At 54.5% G+C, this 19,056-nt stretch overlaps 3 protein-coding genes across 6 annotated transcripts in view; 2 read left to right on the top strand and 1 right to left on the bottom strand.

The window, feature by feature from the left end:
* The window catches only part of Nek8 (NIMA related kinase 8), a 12,630-nt gene extending 6,601 nt beyond the window's left edge, over positions 1-6,029 (top strand). The window contains exons 5-15 of one of the 2 annotated variants that reach the window (XM_021213124.2): positions 250-458; positions 599-678; positions 755-936; positions 1,018-1,168; positions 2,498-2,574; positions 2,864-2,981; positions 3,830-3,980; positions 4,184-4,347; positions 4,449-4,607; positions 4,748-4,906; positions 5,322-6,029. In XM_021213124.2, coding sequence (XP_021068783.1) covers positions 250-458; positions 599-678; positions 755-936; positions 1,018-1,168; positions 2,498-2,574; positions 2,864-2,981; positions 3,830-3,980; positions 4,184-4,347; positions 4,449-4,607; positions 4,748-4,906; positions 5,322-5,350 — 1,479 coding nt within the window. In that variant the 3' untranslated portion in view covers positions 5,351-6,029. The remainder of the gene's footprint in view (positions 1-249; positions 459-598; positions 679-754; positions 937-1,017; positions 1,169-2,497; positions 2,575-2,863; positions 2,982-3,829; positions 3,981-4,183; positions 4,348-4,448; positions 4,608-4,747; positions 4,907-5,321) is intronic. The other variant, XM_029546110.1, reaches the window with a different exon arrangement.
* Positions 6,030-6,582: 553 nt separating this feature from the next.
* Positions 6,583-12,552, top strand: Traf4 (TNF receptor associated factor 4). Its single transcript, XM_021212195.1, has 7 exons — positions 6,583-6,839; positions 9,675-9,726; positions 10,321-10,425; positions 10,495-10,656; positions 10,750-10,911; positions 10,998-11,153; positions 11,398-12,552. The coding sequence occupies exons 1-7, from the start codon at positions 6,697-6,699 to the stop codon at positions 12,028-12,030; spliced, it is 1,413 nt and encodes a 470-aa protein (XP_021067854.1). The 5' UTR covers positions 6,583-6,696; the 3' UTR covers positions 12,031-12,552.
* Positions 12,553-14,458: 1,906 nt separating this feature from the next.
* Fam222b (family with sequence similarity 222 member B) overlaps positions 14,459-19,056 on the bottom strand; it is a 61,542-nt gene continuing 56,944 nt past the window's right edge. The window contains exon 3 of one of the 3 annotated variants that reach the window (XM_021213024.2): positions 14,459-18,015. In XM_021213024.2, coding sequence (XP_021068683.1) covers positions 16,521-17,825 — 1,305 coding nt within the window. In that variant the 5' untranslated portion in view covers positions 17,826-18,015 and the 3' untranslated portion in view covers positions 14,459-16,520. Of the gene's footprint in view, positions 18,128-19,056 lie in introns of all 3 variants that reach the window. The other 2 variants (XM_021213023.2, XM_021213022.2) reach the window with 2 other exon arrangements.

Raw genomic sequence — 19,056 nt, 5'->3', positions numbered from 1 at the left:
CAGGGTTTCTCTGTGTAGCCCTGCTGTCCTGGAACTCACTCTGTAGACCAAGCTGGCCTCAAACTCAGAAATCCGCCTGCCTCTGCCTCCCGAGTAGTGGGATTAAAGACGTGCGCCACCACGCCCGGCTCTGGCTTTCCTAATGAGACTGCAGTGTCCTGCGGGTAGACCTGTTTTTATTCTGTCGTTGGGGGTACTACAGAAGAGCCTGACCCAGCACCTTGGCCGTCCCCACTTGTGCTTTCACAGAACTTGCCAGCCCTGGTGCTGAAGATCATGAGCGGCACCTTCGCACCCATCTCTGACCGGTACAGTCCTGAGCTGCGCCAGCTCGTCCTGAGTCTGCTCAGCCTGGAACCTGCACAGCGGCCACCCCTCAGCCACATCATGGCGCAACCCCTCTGCATCCGGGCCCTACTCAACATCCACACCGATGTGGGCAGCGTGCGCATGCGGAGGCCTGTGCAGGGAGATGGGTCCTGGGGGCGGGCACCCAATGAGAACATAGGAGGTTTAGGGCTAACGGTTCAGTACGAGTAGTCATTCACTAGGACTGTCAGGGACAGCCCTTGTCCTGAGGTCCCTCTGTATTCCGCAGGGCAGAGAAGTCCCTGACCCCAGGACCACCTATAGCCTCTGGCAGCACAGGGAGCAGAGCCACCAGTGCCCGATGCAGGGGTGAGTTCAGGACCAGCGGCTGGAGCTCTGGACTCCCTACCATTTCCACTAGTTTAGCCTCAAACTATCCTCGCAGGTGTCCCCCGGGGACCTGTGAGACCGGCTATCCCGCCACCGCTGTCTTCGGTCTACGCTTGGGGTGGTGGCCTTAGCATTCCCCTGAGATTGCCAATGCTCAACACAGAGGTGGTCCAGGTGGCCGCTGGGCGCACGCAGAAGGCTGGCGTTACACGCTCTGGACGCCTCATCCTGTGGGAGGTGAGCAGGTTGGCAGTGGCCTTGAACTGGTGAGGATGGGAGCCCAGAAGTGGTCCTCAGAAGTTATCCACTCCTCTGCAGGCCCCACCCCTGGGAGCTGGAGGCGGCACACTCCTTCCGGGGGCAGTGGAGCTGCCTCAGCCCCAGTTCGTCTCTCGTTTCCTGGAAGGCCAGTCAGGTGTGACCATCAAGCATGTGGCCTGCGGGGACCTGTTCACCACTTGCTTGACAGGTAAGCTTGTCCGGGGAGTGTCCTCTGTAAGGATAGGAGGAAGCCAGACAGAGCAACTTCTCTCATCTCAAATTGGTCAATTAATATTTCTCTCTCCTAAAAGTCTACTCTTTCTATCTAGTAGTGGCAGCAGTTTGTTGACAGCCTTTTCCTGGCATAGTAGGTCTGGCAGTAAGTGTGTTATGGTATCCCCATTTGATAGATGGGAAAAATAAAGCTCTCACTAGTTCAAAATTACACACTATAAAGGACCACCTAGCCGGGCAGTGGTGGGGCACGCCTTTATCCCAGCACTCGGGAGGCAGAGGCAGGCAGATTTCTGGGTTCGAGGCCAGCCTGGTCTACAGAGTGAGTTCCAGGACAGCCAGGGCTANTGGGTTCGAGGCCAGCCTGGTCTACAGAGTGAGTTCCAGGACAGCCAGGGCTATACAGAGAAACCCTGTCTCGAAGAAGAAAAAAAAAAAAAAAAGGAACCGCCTATCACCTATGTCTCACCCGCCCTGCCCTGCCCCGCCCCGCCCTTCCCTGTGCTGCCCTTAAGCCCCTTTTCAATATTTCAGTGTGGTCATTCCCCACCCCCATCCTCCCGTCCCGCCACCCCAATATTGGAAATTGAATATAGGTTCTTGTACATGATGGGCATGCTTTCTACTACTGTGTTACAACAATCTCATGCTTTTTTAAATTTTTATTTATTTATTTTTAAAGATTTATTTATTTATTTTATGTATGTGAGTACACTGTAGCTGTGCAGATGGTTGTGAGCCTTCATGTGGTTGTTGGGAATCGAATTGACCTCTGTTTGCTCTGGTTGGCCCCACTTGCTCCAGTCCAGAAATTTATTTATTATTATACATAAGTACACTGTAGCTGGCTTCAGACATACCAGAAGAGGGTGTCAGATCTCATTATGGGTGGTTGTGAGCCACCATGTGGTTGCTGGGATTTGAACTCAGGACCTTCAGAAGAGCAGTGCTCTTATCTGCTGAGCGGATCTCGCCAGCCCACTCTTTCTATTTTTAAAGACAAGGTCTTGCCAGGGTGTAGTAGTAGTTTTGGCTGGCCTAGAACTTTAGAGATCTGCCTGCTTCTGCCTCCTGAGTGCTGGGATTAAAGGCTTTTGTTTTATCTTGTTTTGAGGCAGCGTTTCACTAAGTTTGACCAGTCAGACTTGCAATTCTCCCTCAAACTGAGTAGCTTCAGTAACATACTGGTGCCACCAGACCAGACATCCGCTCCCAGTTCCATCTCCCCCCTCCAACCTGTAAATGAACCACACTACCCGAAATGCCCTCTTCCTCTCTTGTCTCTCCACGCCCTCCTCCCCAGACCGAGGCATTATCATGACGTTCGGCAGCGGCAGCAACGGGTGTTTAGGTCATGGCAACCTGACTGACATCAGCCAGGTGGGTGGTCCCCGTACCCTGGAGAGGGGAAGTGAGCGCTAGCTTCCAGGCTGCACCTGCCCTGGGTTTGATGGGGGGAGTACAGGAAGCTTCCCCACCTGTTGCTGTATCAGCCGCACTGTGCCACTGTGCCTGCAGTGGGTGTGGTTGGAGTTAAAGAGACAGTTAGCTTCTGAGAATTTGCAGCCTCCAACTTCCGGCTTGCAGGGGAGGGGGCTCAGACCATGGTAGGAGGCAAATCCTTCACCTTTTTTTTTTTTTTTTTCTTTCTTTCTCTCTCTCTCTCTAGCCCACCATTGTAGAAGCCCTACTGGGCTACGAAATGGTGCAGGTGGCCTGTGGGGCCTCTCATGTGTTGGCCCTGTCCACAGATGGAGAGTTATTCGCCTGGGGCCGAGGAGATGGTGGTAAGACCACTACCCAGCTCTAGCTTTTAGGGTCCCTCTCACAACTCTCTCCATCATGCTTTGTTCGTTCCCCATTCTTTTCTTCCTCTTTTTTTTTTTCTCGAATTCTATCCATTCATTGGACGAACCATTATTTCATGCTTTATTAGTGCTCAGATAAGATGAATGAGGTGTTGCCACATTGCTTATCTTTTCGTGCAATGCTAGGAGTCAGACTTTACACACAAGTACACGCTCTATCAGTGACCTCTTCCCTCGCCCACTGAGCTAGGTACTGACACTGGTGATGTCATAGAGGGGGTTCCTGTCCTGGTGGACTCAGATGTAAAGTGTGTGTGTGCGCGTTTCGGGGGAGTCTAGAGGACGCCAGGGCTATAGCAAAGATTACTACTGTGGGATTAAAGGGGGGCAGCTGTCAACCTGGGAAGGCGGGTGGCATCTGGATAGGGTCTTTCACTTTGATGAGATGGGGGGTCTCACCTGCAACTTGGTGTCTTGCTTTTGAGTGTTGGGTTTTTTAAATTTATTTATTTATTTATTTATTTATTTTGAGACATACTGTTCATTGCTTTATAGCCTCAGCTAGTCTGGAAGTCACTCTGCAGCCCAGGTTTGCCTCGTATTTGTGGCCTTCTGTGTCAGGATCCTGAGTGCTGTGGTGGAGTAGAGGTGTGCTTCATCATAACCATCTACTATTGGAATTCTGAGCAGGGTTTTAAATGGCTTTGACCAGCAGCGAGGCCTAGGAAAAGCATTTCAGGCTGAGGACAGCCTCCATCCATCCTGTCTTCATTCCGGCATTACCATCTCTGAAGCTCAAACTAATCCCATTTTGTTTTGTTTTGTAGGTAGGCTGGGACTAGGCACCAGGGAGTCCCATAACTGCCCTCAGCAGGTGCCTGTGGCTCCAGGACAGGAAGCCCAGAGAGTTGTCTGTGGTATCGACTCTTCCATGATCCTCACCTCTCCAGGCAGGGTCCTGGCCTGCGGAAGTAACAGGTACTGGAAGCATCAAAGTGCTAGGGCTGCCTCCCCGCCCTCCTTGGATGCAAAGCAGCTCAGTCCTTACTGCCTTCCTCTTTCGGAGGTGCAGAGCCTTAAGGTTTGTCTCTTGGAGCTATAGATCCTAGCAATCCCCACAGAGACTCCCTGCGGTGGGAGAAAGGCAGGCAGCTGATACAAACTTCTGGCTCCATCCTTAGGTTCAACAAGCTAGGCTTGGACCATCTATCCCTGGACGAGGAGCCTGTCCCACACCAGCAAGTGGAGGAGGCCCTGAGCTTCACACCACTGGGCTCTGCACCTCTGGACCAGGAGCCCCTGCTGTGTGTGGACCTTGGCACTGCTCATTCAGCTGCTGTCACTGGTGAGTAGGAGCCAGGCATGGGAGTCCTGCAGGGGATTTGCCTGGCTTCGTCCAGACTTCTGTACCACTGTCCTTTCCTTGCTTGTCTTCCGTCTCCACAGCTTCCGGGGACTGCTATACTTTTGGCAGCAATCAACATGGGCAGTTGGGCACCACTTCTCGCCGGGTCAGCAGGGCACCCTGTCGGGTCCAAGGCCTAGAGGGCATCAAGATGGTGATGGTGGCCTGCGGGGATGCCTTCACTGTGGCCGTTGGGGCAGGTGAGAGTGGGCAGGATGCGGGTGGACCAGGGCAGGAATATGGTGGGTTTTCCTCTCTACCTTCCTTGTGGAGTTGTTCTTGCTGCCCAGTGGTCAGCTGCTTGCTTAGGTTATGCCCCACTCTTTCCAATTCTTGGCAGAGGGAGAAGTGTATTCTTGGGGCAAAGGAACCCGAGGCCGACTGGGAAGGAGGGATGAGGATGCGGGACTCCCTAGGCCAGTGCAGCTGGATGAGACTCATCCTTACGTGGTGACTTCAGTGTCCTGCTGCCATGGGAACACTCTGCTGGCTGTTCGATGTGAGTTGTCTTTTCCTATCTCACCCACACCACTAGGGTGACCCCAACTCCCCTCTACTCCCCACTCTATCTTCCACAGTTATAACCCGAATTACCCATCCAGAGCAATCTTATGCTCCCCCCCCAAATGAAAGCAGAACCTGTGGGAAATGGGGAGGGGATGTGTGTAAAGTGCTGTCCCCCCCCCCCCCCCGCCTCCCCCTCCAATCGAGGGAGGGCTGCCTCTGTGGCTCTCCACACCTCCTGTGAATTCTTGCCTCTAATACTTCCTGGACCCAGTTGATAGGAAAACTCCCCTTTCTGGCCTGGCAGGAGGGTTCTGGCTCCAGGCCCCAATGAAATCAAAGGGGGCTGGTGCTTGCTGTAGGCGTTGCCTCCAGAAATCCAGCTTTGGCTTCTCTTTGATACTCTTCAGCAGTCACAGATGAACCAGTTCCCCCCTGAGGCGACAGGACGATCCAAGAGACCACCTCTGAGTATTCTGAAAAATGCAGGTGCCTGAGGAATGACTGTCATCAGCGTCCTGGATTGTGTCATCAATGGGGTAGAAAGGCCAGTGATGTCTACTCTGTTGCCTCCCCCCCCCCAAGTCCCTGTCTCCAAAACTCTTTATCTTACTAAATATCTGCAGGCTCCAGTCTGGCAGGGGTCAACAGAAGGACGGCCTTCAAAACCTTTGCTTAAAAAAAACTAAAACAAAAACAAAAACAAAAACCGCACCTTTCTCCAACCACCCCCAGCCCAGTTAGAAAGTAAATCCCTGCCGGTGTCCTCTCAGAGACTGAAGCCATGCTTTGGAATAGGGCAAGCCAGGGCTTGTTTGGACTGGTCATTAGGCCAGCGTAATCTAAATAGCTTGCAGCTGATAGGTTGGAGGGAGTCCCCCTTTCTACCTTATCCTGAGGCAAGGGTTAGCACAACTCCGGCGAGGGCACCCCTCCCCACACACACACCTCTCAGGGCGGGAGTGCTGGAGCCATTTTTTTTTTGTTTGTTTGCTGAAGAGATACAGGTGAAGGTTGCCCTCTCTCCCCAGAACTAGACTGGGGAGAAAGGTAGGCAGGCCAAACCCGACCAATTTTTCAAAGGTTTCAAAGTATCACTAATAAAAATATCAAATGCCTGCTCGGCTTATGATCTCTTATGGGGTGGGTGGAAGTGGCCGCTAGACACCCCAAGACTGGGTTGGGCCCGACTGTGGTTGCAGGGCAGCGGCCAGGAGGAATGTGGGCGCAGCCAGAGGCCTGAGGGCTGGGGCCGAGGTTCCGCTGGCCCAGCGCCCAGCCCAGTTTCCTTGCTCCAGCCTGGTTTACTGGGATCCTGTTGCCAGGCTTCGCTGCCTAGCACCTGGAAGCTAGGGCCCCAGGTCTCTGAGCGGCGCGTGGCGCCGGAGACCTTAAGGTGGCCTCTAAAGTGTCAAGTCTTCGTGGCGCGACCTGATAGGCACCATCGTAACGCAAGGGGACCCGCTTCTGGAAGACTCTCGGCCACACTCGGAGTTCCAGCGGGAAAGAGAAGCCTGATTTAAAACTTTCAAAGCCAGGGCAGAGTTCGCAGTGCGACGGCATTCGGAGTGAGGGGTTGTGGGGTGGGCGGGGCCCGCGGGCGGGCTCTAGGACCATGGGGACGCGGCTCCGCCCCCTCTTCCGGCGGGCGGGGTTGCGGACCCGGGCCGGTCTCGGCCGCCAGTCGGCGCCGCCCGCAGCCGGGAAACGCGGCCCGAGCGAGGCGCGGGCTGTGGGGCCGCCGCGTGCCCGGCCCCGCTCGCCCGTGCCCGCTGCCAGCCCGCCATGCCCGGCTTCGACTACAAGTTCCTGGAGAAGCCCAAGCGGCGGCTGCTGTGCCCACTGTGCGGGAAGCCCATGCGTGAGCCTGTGCAGGTGTCTACTTGTGGCCACCGCTTCTGCGACACCTGCCTGCAGGAGTTTCTCAGGTGCGACCCGGGGCGGTGGGCCTCGGCCGGCAGTGCAGGGCCGTGAGGGCGGTGCATGGGGGGACGGGCTCGGGCCGGAGAAGACGTCGCGCCTTTGTCTGCGAGGCCGCCCGGTGACCTCAGGAGCGCCCACCATGATGTCAAGGGGCGGCAGTGACGTCAGAGCCCTGGGGAGGACCTCACGCACCCAAGCGTAGGGTCTCAGGTCCTACCTGCCCAGCCCCAGGTAGGAAAAACTGTCTGCCCACGCTCTGGCGGAGGGAAAGCCGCCCTTCCTGACCCGTGGCCGGCCCTTCCCCCCCCACCTGAGAGCCCGAGCGGCCACAATCTTGAACTTTGAATCCTTTAGGGAAAGGGAAGGACAAAGCCTCCCTCTCCCGCGCGGCACTCAAGCCGCGGAGTTTTCACCTGTCCAACCTCTTCTTTTCCTCTCTGACGTTGAGAGAGCGGCCGCTATTGTTCTCCCATTTCACAGAGATTCAAAAAAAAGAAAAAAAAAAGGGCTGCGATTTGTCCAGGGTTACACGATTCAAGTCTTAGCTGGGAATCCAGCCCGGGCTGCGTGTGGCCAAGCAGTAGAGGTTGGATTGGACTGTGACCTGCAGCCTTCTCAGCCTTTTAACTGGGAACCCTCCCATGGGGTCTTGAGTACAATAGATGGTTGGTACACCGGCCACTCGGGTTGGTACTGAATGCCCCGTGCCCACTGAGGATCCAGGTCCTGCCTTGCTGCCTCAGGCATCGGTCACATTTCTGGGCACCCCTGGGCGGTCTTGAGTCTCCTGCCACTGAAGGCTGCATGTTGGAGGGGAGATCGGGGAGCCCCAGCGCCCGTGGAGGTCGTGCTCTAGAGCACAAGGCAGGCTGGGTCTGCCGCGGCAGGGAAAGCGGTGTGGGACTTGTGCCTCAGTGCTTCGTCCCCACTGTCTTCCGAAGCCCCTGGCTGGCGGAAATCTCAGCAGGCCCTTTGTTTTTTGTTCCTAGCAGCCGCGGGCTCCTGCTCTCACATATGCTCCTGCTCAAGCTGCTGTGGTGCCCCCTCCTCCCTTCTCTTCTCCCTCCTCCCTCTGGCCCTCCTCCCTGAAATGTACACACTTAACTCCTCTACAGACACACACGGGCCCATTGTCTTCTCGGCTCCCTTCCTGGCCCTCTGGTTTCCAGATGAGGCCAGCTGAGCCAGCCCCCTCCTCCAGCTGACCCACCCTTACTGCCTCCGGGAAGGAGCCAGGAGGGGTCTGTCAGGCCTTGTTCCCTCCTTCACCTCCTCAGTCCCTTCACGGCTGCTTCTGCCCCTCCTCCTCCCGGAAATCCCCTCTTCCTCTCCCACTGCCCCCTCCCCCCATCCTGTCTTCTCCCCTGGGCTTGGGCCTCCACTGCTCAGCCAGGAGCTGCCTCTGCCTTCTCCCCTCCCCCATGATCCAGTTGTGTTTAGTGGCTTCTGGAGGAAAGAGGTGATTGAGCAGGCTCTGCCTCCCCACTATCACCCCTACCCTACAAGTTAGGTTGTCCATAGCCTTGGCCAAACCTTTTGTCCTGGCTGGGCCCCAAGCTGCAGTTAGCTGCTGCCTGAAGCCTAGGGACCTGCCTTAGTCCCTTTGCTGTCTTCAAAACCACCGGGTCAGCACATTCCAGAAGCAGCCAAGTGGACCCCTCCCCTTGGCCCACCCCTCTTACTCCTGCTGCTGCTGGCTGTTACCCGGTTGAGCCAGGAAGGCTGCTTCTGCGAGCAGGCATGGCCCCTTTAGTGCCTCGCTTGGGTTCTTCACATCAGGGACATGGCCAGTAGTGTGGGACCAAGGGGAGGTGCTTTGATGGACTGGGCACCTGGGATATAGACTGCCCAGGCTCTGGAAAGTACTTTTACAGCAGGGCTACTCTGTACTCTCTGCTTCCGCCTTGAGGCCTGCCTGCCTGCCGCCTACCTGACTCAGACTGCCAGGAATGCCGAGCCTGGGGGCTTTCGGTCTTGCTGGGTGAGCCCTTTCCTTGCCTGGGCCATGGCAGTCATGTGTGACAGGTCTTGTAGGGGTCAGCTGGGCCATACTGGCAGGAAGAAGCATGCCACCAGGCTCTATGGGTGTTAATATTTGGGTGGAGATGGGAGAAGGGGGACAGACAGCTGGCAGGTGTTAGGGTCGCCAAGTTTCAGGAGCTCTGCCTGTGGTTAAAGTCTGAGTTCCCACAGACAGACAGAACCGGGTGCTGCTTTACTAGGGAGCCCCGGATTGTTTTTTTGCTGTTTTCCTCCTTCCATCTTCTGAATGGGGATATTCTAACCCCTCTCAGAGGCAGGTGGTGAAGGCCAGGTGGGAGTGTGAGGTGGGAACACAGGACGGGGGGGGGGGGGGGCTTTGCTATCCCTTCCCACTCTTTTAAGAAATACACCCTCAAAGAGGAGAAGGGATAGTATAAAGTGGCCTTAGGCTTGGCACTGTTGTGGATGCTGGGTAGCCCTGGCATTTAATCCAAGCCCATCCTTGTATACCCTCCTGTCAGCTTTCAGAGTTGCCGATGAAAACCATTCTGGGGGAAGCGGGTGGCAGGATGCCTGTTTCTTTCAAGTTCAGCTGCTGTCCTGGGGGGAGGGGACTCCAGCTGCCACCTGTTGGGAAAGTGCTGCCCAAGGCAGCTGTGTCTGTCCCCACTGGACCTAGACTGCCATTTGTGGGTAGTCTAGTACCCTTGAAAAGTGGGTCCCTTCTGACTCCGCTTGTCCCTTTGTCTCAGCAATGGCAGGCTAGGAAGGGGCCTGGCAAGGGAGGGAGGCTACCCTGACTGACTGGGTGAGGCCTAGGGCTTGAGGAGCCTTGACCCTGCCTTCTTCCCTTTCAGTGAAGGAGTCTTCAAATGCCCTGAGGACCAACTTCCTCTGGACTATGCCAAGGTGAGTCCATACTGCTAGGTTGGAAGCCTAGGTACATAGTATATATGGGGTGTTGCCCTTGCTGGGGGCTGGAGCTCTTGGCAGCCAGGAGGCACAGAGCCAGTGTCAACCCCAAGCCTCATGATCTTGTACCCCCACAAAGGTAGCCTGTTCTTTCCCACCAGGCCAGTTTGCAAACGCAGGCTGCGTTTGCCCTGGGGGGGGGGGCAGGCACAATGCCCAGCCTGTAGGGGTGCACAGAGCTGCTCTGTGCCCATAAAAAGTGCTCCCTCCTCTTCCCGTGGCTGGGGGCCAGGGCCCCTCCACTAAGAGGAAGGAAGCAGAAGGGGGTTTACCTGACAACTGCGAAGGCTGATGGCCTGCCTCCCTGAAGGGAGGGAGCATGTCCCTGTGCAGCCATGATGGGAGCGCCAGGGTCCAAGTCAGTAGATGCTGTCTACTTTGTCCTTCATCCTAGGGCACAGAGACATAGTCTGAGAGGTCTTTGATCAAGAAGCTATCACTGGCTTACAGGCACAGCCAGCTCAGTTGAGAGTGGGGTGGATAGCAACTCTAGCAGGCTCTGATAGCACCTCCACCGCCCTCTGCCCACAGATCTACCCGGACCCAGAGCTGGAGGTCCAGGTGTTAGGCTTGGCTATCCGCTGTATCCACAGTGAGGAGGGCTGCCGCTGGAGCGGGCCACTTCGTCATCTACAGGTGAGGCTCGGGTGGGGAGCTAGGACTACCCCTTCCTTGGCAAATACTGACTGTCGCATGTCCCACCAGGGCCACTTGAACACTTGCAGCTTCAATGTAGTCCCCTGCCCGAATCGCTGCCCGGCCAAGCTGAGCCGGCGTGACCTGCCTGCCCACCTGCAGCACGACTGCCCTAAGCGCCGCCTCAAGTGTGAATTCTGTGGCTGTGACTTCAGTGGGGAGGCCTATGAGGTACATGGGGTCCAGGCTGACAGTGGAGGGAGGGTGAGGCACCTGGGACCCCGGGCATCCCATCCCCTAATTTAACCCCTGTGGTGATTTCAGAGTCACGAGGGCGTGTGCCCCCAAGAGAGTGTGTACTGTGAGAACAAGTGTGGGGCCCGCATGATGAGGCGACTGTTGGCCCAGCATGCCACCTCTGAGTGCCCCAAGCGCACCCAGCCCTGTGCCTACTGTACCAAGGAATTTGTTTATGACACCATCCAGGTGAGGCCCTTGCTGACCTGTAGGCTGTGAGACTGGGTACCAGGGAGCCAGGTTACTGACCACTCTGCTTCTGTTTCTGGTCTTAGAGCCACCAGTACCAGTGCCCACGCCTGCCTGTTCCCTGCCCCAACCAATGTGGTGTGGGCACTGTGGCCCGGGAGGACCTGCCCACCCATCTGAAGGACAGCTGCAGCACAGCCTTCGTGCTCTGCCCTTTCAAGGAGTCTGGCTGCAAGCACAGGGTGAGATGCCTCTTCTTCCTCAGCCCCTTAGCCTTTGAGGTCCTTGACAGGGCATCAGTTGCTGCCATAGTTGAGGCCTCGATGGGTCCTGCTAGTCATCTTCCCCTTATTCCCGGCACCCTCCACCATCGTCCTGTTCCTGTGGAACTGGGTGCCTGCTACCCCGACCTGCTTCTCCTTTCCCTTGGGCCTTGCTCTTTTGGTAACTTTTTTCTTCTCCCATGGCCTTGGGTTTTGCCAACAGTGCCCTAAGCTGGCAATGGGACGTCACGTGGAGGAGAGTGTAAAGCCACATCTGGCTATGATGTGTGCCCTGGTGAGCCGGCAGCGGCAAGAGCTACAGGAGCTTCGGAGAGAGCTAGAGGAGCTATCCATAGGCAGTGATGGGGTGCTCATCTGGAAGATTGGCAGCTATGGGCGTCGGCTACAAGAGGCCAAGGCCAAGCCTAACCTGGAGTGCTTCAGCCCAGCCTTCTATACACATAAGTACGGCTACAAGCTGCAGGTGTCTGCATTCCTTAACGGCAACGGCAGTGGTGAGGGCACACACCTCTCCATCTACATTCGTGTCTTGCCAGGCGCCTTTGACAATCTCCTTGAGTGGCCCTTTGCACGCCGGGTCACCTTCTCCCTGCTGGATCAGAGTGACCCAGGTTTGGCCAAGCCACAGCATGTCACTGAGACCTTCCACCCTGATCCAAACTGGAAGAACTTCCAGAAGCCCGGCACGTGGCGAGGCTCCCTGGATGAGAGTTCTCTGGGCTTCGGCTACCCCAAGTTCATTTCCCACCAGGACATCAGAAAGCGGAATTACGTGCGGGATGATGCAGTTTTCATCCGTGCCTCTGTCGAACTGCCCCGGAAGATCCTCAGCTGAGAGTAGAGCCTTCTGGCTTCAAGTGGGAAGGGAGGCGAGACCGGATCTCGGGCACTGGCCGAAACTGGATTGGGGGCCGGACCTCCTTTCAGCTTCTTTTGCTCAGGCTGTTAGCCCACTCTCCCTACCACCACCACCACCACCACCACCACCACCCTACCCCTCAGGTGCCTCCAATTGGTGCTTCAGCCCTGGCCCCTGGGGGGAGCAGGTCTCGGGGTTATCAAGGGCTGGAAACTCGATCCCAGGGCCTGTCTCCCCTCCTGGGCAGGGCAGACATGCCTTGATGCCAGCCGAATTCTACCTGGACTGAGGTGCCTGCTCAGGTGCTATGTCCCAAGAGCCATAGTGGGGGTGGGAGGTTTTGGCAAAGGGAGGGGGTAGTTAGGAGAATCTGCCTTGAGATTAACTTCTCTTCCCATTCACCCAGTGGTGCCCTCTCTGGTTATTTATTTCTCTAGTGCTAGGTGGGCACAGCAGGGGAGCTCTGATTTTTAATAAATCCTGAATTGTATTTATTAATTTGATTCCAGCCTGTCTCCTCAGTAGGTTAGGGTTTTGGGAGGCTGGGCCCAACCAGAGAAGGGGTGAACTGCTCTGCTTGCATCCTTACTTCTCTAGTGGACGATATGGGAATTGCAGGGAACTGAGTGGGAGCATCACCTGCCCTCTGGTGGTTCAGTAGATGGGTGCAGTTACTGCTTGAGCTGGCATCTCCAGTCCATACCTCACCAAAGACAAGGGCTCTGCTTAGCAGGTCTGTCTGTATCAGTAATAACCATGTGTGCATATGTGTGTAGGCCAAAGATTAACATCAGGTGTCTTCCTCAGTTAAACTCCACCTTTTTGAGACATCAGAAATCCTGGAATTTGCTGATTTCACAAGACTAGATCTTCCCTGGACTGCTCCAGCAGTCTGGGTGGTGCAGGTGTGCATTGCTTATCCAGTTTTGTTCTGCAAGGCTGTCTTTACAGCCTGAGGTCTTGTGGCCAGGAGCCAAGGGAGGTAGCTTTTCCCCCTTAGAGTCACTGTGACAGGCGAAGGACTGAGTGAGTAAATGTCAGTCTGTACTCCAGGAGTAAAAAAGGCCTTTGAGATGTATAAAGCACTTAAGATTTTCTTACCTGTAATTTCATTTGCTTTTTGTGCAGTTCTGAATGGTTGCTTCTGACTGCATACATTTCACCAGTCAACTAAGAATAGGAGCAAATTGACTCCTTCAGTTAGTTTGGGGCAAGGCCTGGATTTCTGTGGGGTCCCCCTCAACCCCCTCCATGTATGCCAGACTCAACTACATACATGCTCAAACCTGAAATTCTTTTATCAGTAGGTGTATAGCTCCCACTAATTTTGGCTTGCTTCCGGCAAGTTACTTAGCGTTGTGGGGTTAGCTACACTTAGTGGTAAAATTAGTTCTGTTCAACTACTGGTCTTGGAATATGATTAACATGAAGTGTCTTTCTCTCCTGGCCCAGCACAGGGAAGTGTGTAAGGACAGCTGAAAGGTGTGTTCTATAGAAGGAGGTGTAAAGGGCCTTTAGGAAGAGAGGTCACCAGGTGAGGGTTGCATAGCTCTCACTAGCCTGTTCATTTCACTATCCACTCATCAGGGAGACCATGGGACCTTAGCTGAGAAAGCCAAAATGCTCCCCCACCATACAAATTGGTAACCTGCTGCTGACAGGGAATGGGTCAAACTGCTACACGATTTCTGAAACTGGACATCTTGGATTAAAGCTCGCGCATCTCTGCTAAGACACCTGCATAACTGAGAGGTGGAACACCTTGCACTTTGTTGGTCCAGTGGCCTGTCCCTCATTCCAGCTGTGATAGAATTCAGGGCACACCAGAGAATGGCCCAGAGTGATACTGCAGACAGCGGTGCTCACCTCTCTGACGATGGGCACACTGAAGGCTACATGTGCAGAGCGCTTGCTACACGTGAGGGGGAGGCAGAACTTTGAACCCCAAGCACCTTCCCTACCCCACCCCCATCAAGGCCTCCATTCCACTTAGGAGCGGTGTGTGCCACTGTGGGGGGGGGAGGCAGCACCCCTTACCTCTGACTTAAGCAATTCCCCTGCTACAAGTGGGAGGGAGATTTGTATTTGTTGGAGGGCTTAATGGGAGAACAGACACCTACTTGGGACTGATGGCTCTTGGGAGTCAAAGGGCCTGCAGTGAGGCATCGGTTTCCAGCTGGTCCCTAGCTAGGGCTTGACTGAACTGCATATGACCCAGTCTGAGACAATGAATTGGGGAGGACATTTGAGAGGTGAGTGGGATGTTGCTACCACCAAAGAAACTACCCCTTTACTAAGTGAAATGTTACACAGATTGTCAAAAGCAAAACAAAAAACCCTAAACACCTCAAGCATCCACATTAAACGAATAGGACAAGGTAAAAAAAAAAAAAAAAAGATGAGGTTGGTTTGTTTTACTGCTTTATAATAATCTTAAAAAAAAAAAAAAATCCACTATGCCCATAAACCACCACAGGTAAGGTGAAGAGATGGAGACCAGATGCTACAGTATGTGGAGAGTTGGGGAATCCAGGTTTTCCTTTGGGGTGGCATGGGATTTTGGAGGCAAGGAATGTAGATATGAGGCCCTTATTGCTTGGACCCTTATTGCTAGTTGGGGATTGGCTGGGGTGAGGGACAATCAGGCTGAACTGGGAAACATTTTACACCAAAGTTGGGGGCAGTCATTTGTAGGGTAAGGGAAGCACAGTACAATTTCCATGCAGGGTGGGGGTGGGGGTGGGGGTGAGATGTGAAAACCCCCAAGTCGGTGTTTGGTCCAGTTTCCTACAGTGGCAGCCCCCTATGAAGGAGAATTTGGGGTTACAATGTCAGGTTGGAGGTCAAAGGAGAGAGTAGAGCTCTTCAAATAAGCGGCTAGCGGAGGAGCCTGGGTGAGACGGCCAATACCCCAATATCCCGGAGGAGGCATTGCACCAGAAGCTGAGGGACTCGGGGACAGGACAGTGATACCAGTGTTCAGACAGCAAGGAAACAATAACTTAGGACTTCATGTTGCTATCATTTGGCATACCACACACAGGCATTTTTCTTTTTCTTTTTTTTTTCCTTCTTTTAAATATAAGGCAACTTGCCAACACATAATTTAAAAACTGGTCTTCAGTCACATTGCTTCAGATCACTACAGAATTTCTGGCTAAGGAACAGTGAGAATAAACCCCAGACCTTCAGTTATCAGCTCACATTCCCCCAAGGTGAGGAAAGGCAAGGGCTTAGTACTATTACTTTCAAAGCCCAACTGTGCAACAGAAGACAGGTGCAAGAATTTACAACAAAACAGTCTAACGTTACAGAGAAGTGTTGAATTTCTAGGCAACTAATTGCCACTTGGGAATGAGCCACATTGGTCCTGGAACAGGTGGAAGATGCTCTTGAATGGGTGAGGGGCAAGAGGGGCCGTTCCCAATGTAAGCCCCTCTGCAGCGGTTGGAACCACACGAGTTTGGTGGAGGAGGAATTGAAGGGGCTTAAGGCTTTGTGTTTTTCCTTTTGTTCTTCATTAAACTGAAGGGCTGCGAAACTTAGAGGGTGTCTGTACCTGTGGGGCACTCATACACAATGCTCCTCAAACCACTCATTCATACAGAGACACAACATTAGAACTTACAGTGTAGACCAATAATTCTTAGCCAGTGTAGAGAACCAAATGCATTTTTAAACTTTTTTTTTCAAACTTTTTTGGTGTTTTTAATTCCAAACTCTAGTGTGATCATCCTTTACCTATAACTAATTCTTCAAGTAAGGTAGTTTCTGGTTTGTTTCTCTTAGGAGGGAGGGGAGGCAGGATTGAGGACAATAGCTGAGTTTGGACAGAGGCAACAGTGACAGGAGGTCCTGGGAATGCCAGATGGCCACTGCATTTCTCTGCAAGGAGAGTCAAGAACCAGGATGCCAATGCAATGGTTTTCTCTGAGTCGCAAGGCTTTGGCAAGGACAAGAGCAGAGGCTTGGGAACAACAGAAATGAAACCCCAAGCCGAGGGCGGGGCGGCTGGGAGAGAAGGCTTAGTGCCTTTACTCTGACTTGACATCTTTGGGGGAAATAAGGAATTAGCTTCCAGAGCACTTAGGAAGTCTGGTTTCTTAGTCCCAGACCAAGAAGCCTACCTTAAGGGCCTAGGCCACTCCCCTCAGTCCTAACTCAGTCCCAAAAGAAATAGTTGTTTAGCAAAAGATGGCAAGAGTCAGAAGTGGTCAGGGTGGAGACTGCCTGACAGGCAGCTGCTAAGAAGACAGGGTTAGGATCTAACAGGAAACCAAGAGTTGCCTGAGGGAAGGATAAAGGACCGTCTTCTGTCCCCAAACTGACCCCGCCAAGTTCCCTTCCTTAGACATCTCAGAATGATCACACTGGAGCAGTCAAGAATTGAAACTATCCAGTTACTTAAAAGTAAGACTAAACCTAGAAGGGCAATGTGTGTTGCCTGAGGAGAGCATCACGGCTCCCTATCTATACCCTGGGTGCTGAATATGAAGACTTCGACTATCTGTGGGATCGGGGGCTCGAGCGCCAGGAGCTCGGTGGGCCTTGCTCAACATGGCCAGGCTCTGTTCTCGGAAGCAGGCCTGCTGGAAATCCCCACTCAGGTAATCCACCGTTTGCATCAAGCTGTTCTGGCTTGCTACTGGACCACCCCCAGTCCCTGCTCGGTAGTGGGCCCCAGGAGCTGCCCCACAGTCGAGGGGTGCACCTGTGGGCTGCCCACCATGGAACGGCATGGCGAGGTCTTGAGACCCAGAGCTGTCGCTATTGGGAGTTGGTAGAATGTTGTTCCACAGGGGTTGGAAATAGTGACCATTGGGGTAGGCCAGTGGGGCTGGTAGGCCGTTGACTGGTGGGGATGGGGTCGGCTTCTCCAGGGGTGGCTTCAGATGGAAGGACTGTGCCAGGCAGAGTTCCTGCGGGTAGGCAGGGGCCTTGCCCACAAAACCAGGCCCTGCCAACTCACGTCCTGCTGTATGTTTGCTCGTCAGGCCAGGGGCTGGCGTCCCACCGGCCTCGCTGCACATCTGTTGTAGGTGGGCCAGCTGGTGCTGGTTCCAGGTAACTGGCTTGAGGTCGCTAGGGTAGCCAGTGGGGGCTCGAGAGATGCCTGTGGGCAGGTTGACAGGCCCTGCAGCAGGCAGTGCGGCTGTGGCCGCATGGGTGTGCTCCATGGGATTGACCACACATGAAGGCATTGGTGTGGGGACGCTGTGGGTCGACACCCGGGTGCTTGCATTGATGAGCAGACTGCGACTAATAGGGCTGGGATTGGCGATCTGGCCCTCACACACTGAGGTAGTGCTGATGCCTGCCCTCGTCTGGCAAAACTGGTTGATCTGGTGCACAATGCTGCTCAGGTCCGGGGGCTGGCTGTGTTGCAGGGTGGCCGCCATTGAAAGGGGGATAGTTGAGGTAGACACGGTCACATTCGGGGGTGCATCTGAGTCTGGCATCTTCCGGCCTCCATGCAGCAAGGGGTTAGGAGGGTGCTGGAGACCCTGGTGAGTCAGGGCCTGAGGGTGGACCAAGCCCTGGGTTTGGGCCATCGGCTGAGGGTGGCCCAGGCCCGGAGGCTGCTGGAGGCTCTGAGGGTGAGACAGTGCCTGTGGCGGTGGTACACCCTGAGGGTGTTGCAGTGTCTGGGGAGGGGCACGGGCCAGGGTCTGTGCATGCTGCAGGGCCTGCTGGCGGGCCAGAGCCTGGGCCTGCGGGTGGGCTAAAGTGCTGGGTGCCACAGTAGCATAGGGTGCCACTGGGGGGTTCATGATGGCCTCAGGGAGGAACCGAGCTCGGGTGCCGTCAAAGTCCTTGAGTATGCTTTTGGCTGGCACTTTGACAATGGCAAGCAGGCCTGCCTTGGTGGCAGCCTGAGTCGGGTAGGGGCTGTAGCGCTGGGCTGATGTGTCGAGGCCGTTCACAGTACGACGAACGTGTTTCCGCTGGGGAACCTTCACACTGTTGGGGAAGATTTTTATAGTCAGTGGGTTGTTTGCGACCTTCTTAGCATACGCGTCCAATTCGGCTGGGGTGGGATAGTGAGCAGTTCTCATTTTCTGTGTAGTGTCCCCTAGAGAGAGAGAGAGAGAAAGAGAGAGAGAGAGAGAACGAGAGAAGAGAGAGAGGGAGAGAGGGAAGGAGAGCAGAGAGGAGGGAGCTCATCAGTGCCAAGCCAAGCAGCCTTCCTAGACTCCCCTCCTGAAGCCACGGACAGGAGGCTGTCATCTACAGCCTTCACTCTAGATAAGGCCATGGTCCCCACAACCACAGCTGACACTTGCTGGGGACGCACACTAGGCCTGGCCTGGGACTGCGGGACAGGCTACCTCAGTGACCCTGGCTACCACTGCAGGGGGCAGGCCCACTGGGAGCCTGTTTCACAGGTCTCTACGATCAAGGTGGAAAAACAACTTTCCAAGTCTCTAGCTTGGAAATCTAGAGCGCAGCCAGTTCTCATGAACATCACCAAGAGTTCAACATGAGGCTCCAAGTTCCTACCTGCCCAGACGGTGCAGGCTTAAAGCTTTAAGCAGAGTTGCTTGTCGGTGCCCTCCTCAGTCATTCCTGACACTGGTAAAGGGGACATTCTTAGTCCCTACATAGACATTCAGTCTGCAGTGGGTAGTGAGGCAGCTGGGGTGCCACGGCCATGGGTGGACAGGCCCATCTGGCACAGAGAACAAGATGCTTTCTCAGGAGAGAAGGAGGAAGCTGCCAACTCTCCCACTCACAAGTTCACTTCTGTTTACAGTTGACAGGGGCCTGACTGGTTGAAGATCAAAAGGCTTTATTTATTTGCCTATGTGGAGGACAGCAGGGAGGGACTGAGAAGAAGACACAGGCCATCTCTAAGTCCTGGGTGCCAAACACCATCTGTATTTCCTCCATAGCAACTGTCACTTTCCAAAAAGGAGAAGGAAAGATTTGCCTTCCTTTGGAGACTGCAGGAATACCCACTCAGTGTGCTTCCTTAATGTTAACAGTGTCCTTGTTCTCATC

Source organism: Mus pahari, chromosome 14 (assembly GCF_900095145.1).
Source record: "Mus pahari chromosome 14, PAHARI_EIJ_v1.1, whole genome shotgun sequence".
Lineage (NCBI taxonomy): Eukaryota > Metazoa > Chordata > Mammalia > Rodentia > Muridae > Mus > Mus pahari.
This window is presented reverse-complemented; position numbering and strand designations above follow the sequence as displayed.

Excerpts from the sequence above, each read along its gene's own strand:
- Traf4 (XM_021212195.1), top strand. The coding sequence starts at position 6,697 with ATGCCCGGCTTCGACTACAAGTTCCTGGAGAAGCCCAAGCGGCGGCTG. Across the intron at positions 10,426-10,494 it reads GGCCACTTCGTCATCTACAG|GGCCACTTGAACACTTGCAG; the intron begins GTGAGGCTCGGG and ends ATGTCCCACCAG. Across the intron at positions 11,154-11,397 it reads AGTCTGGCTGCAAGCACAGG|TGCCCTAAGCTGGCAATGGG; the intron begins GTGAGATGCCTC and ends TTTTGCCAACAG.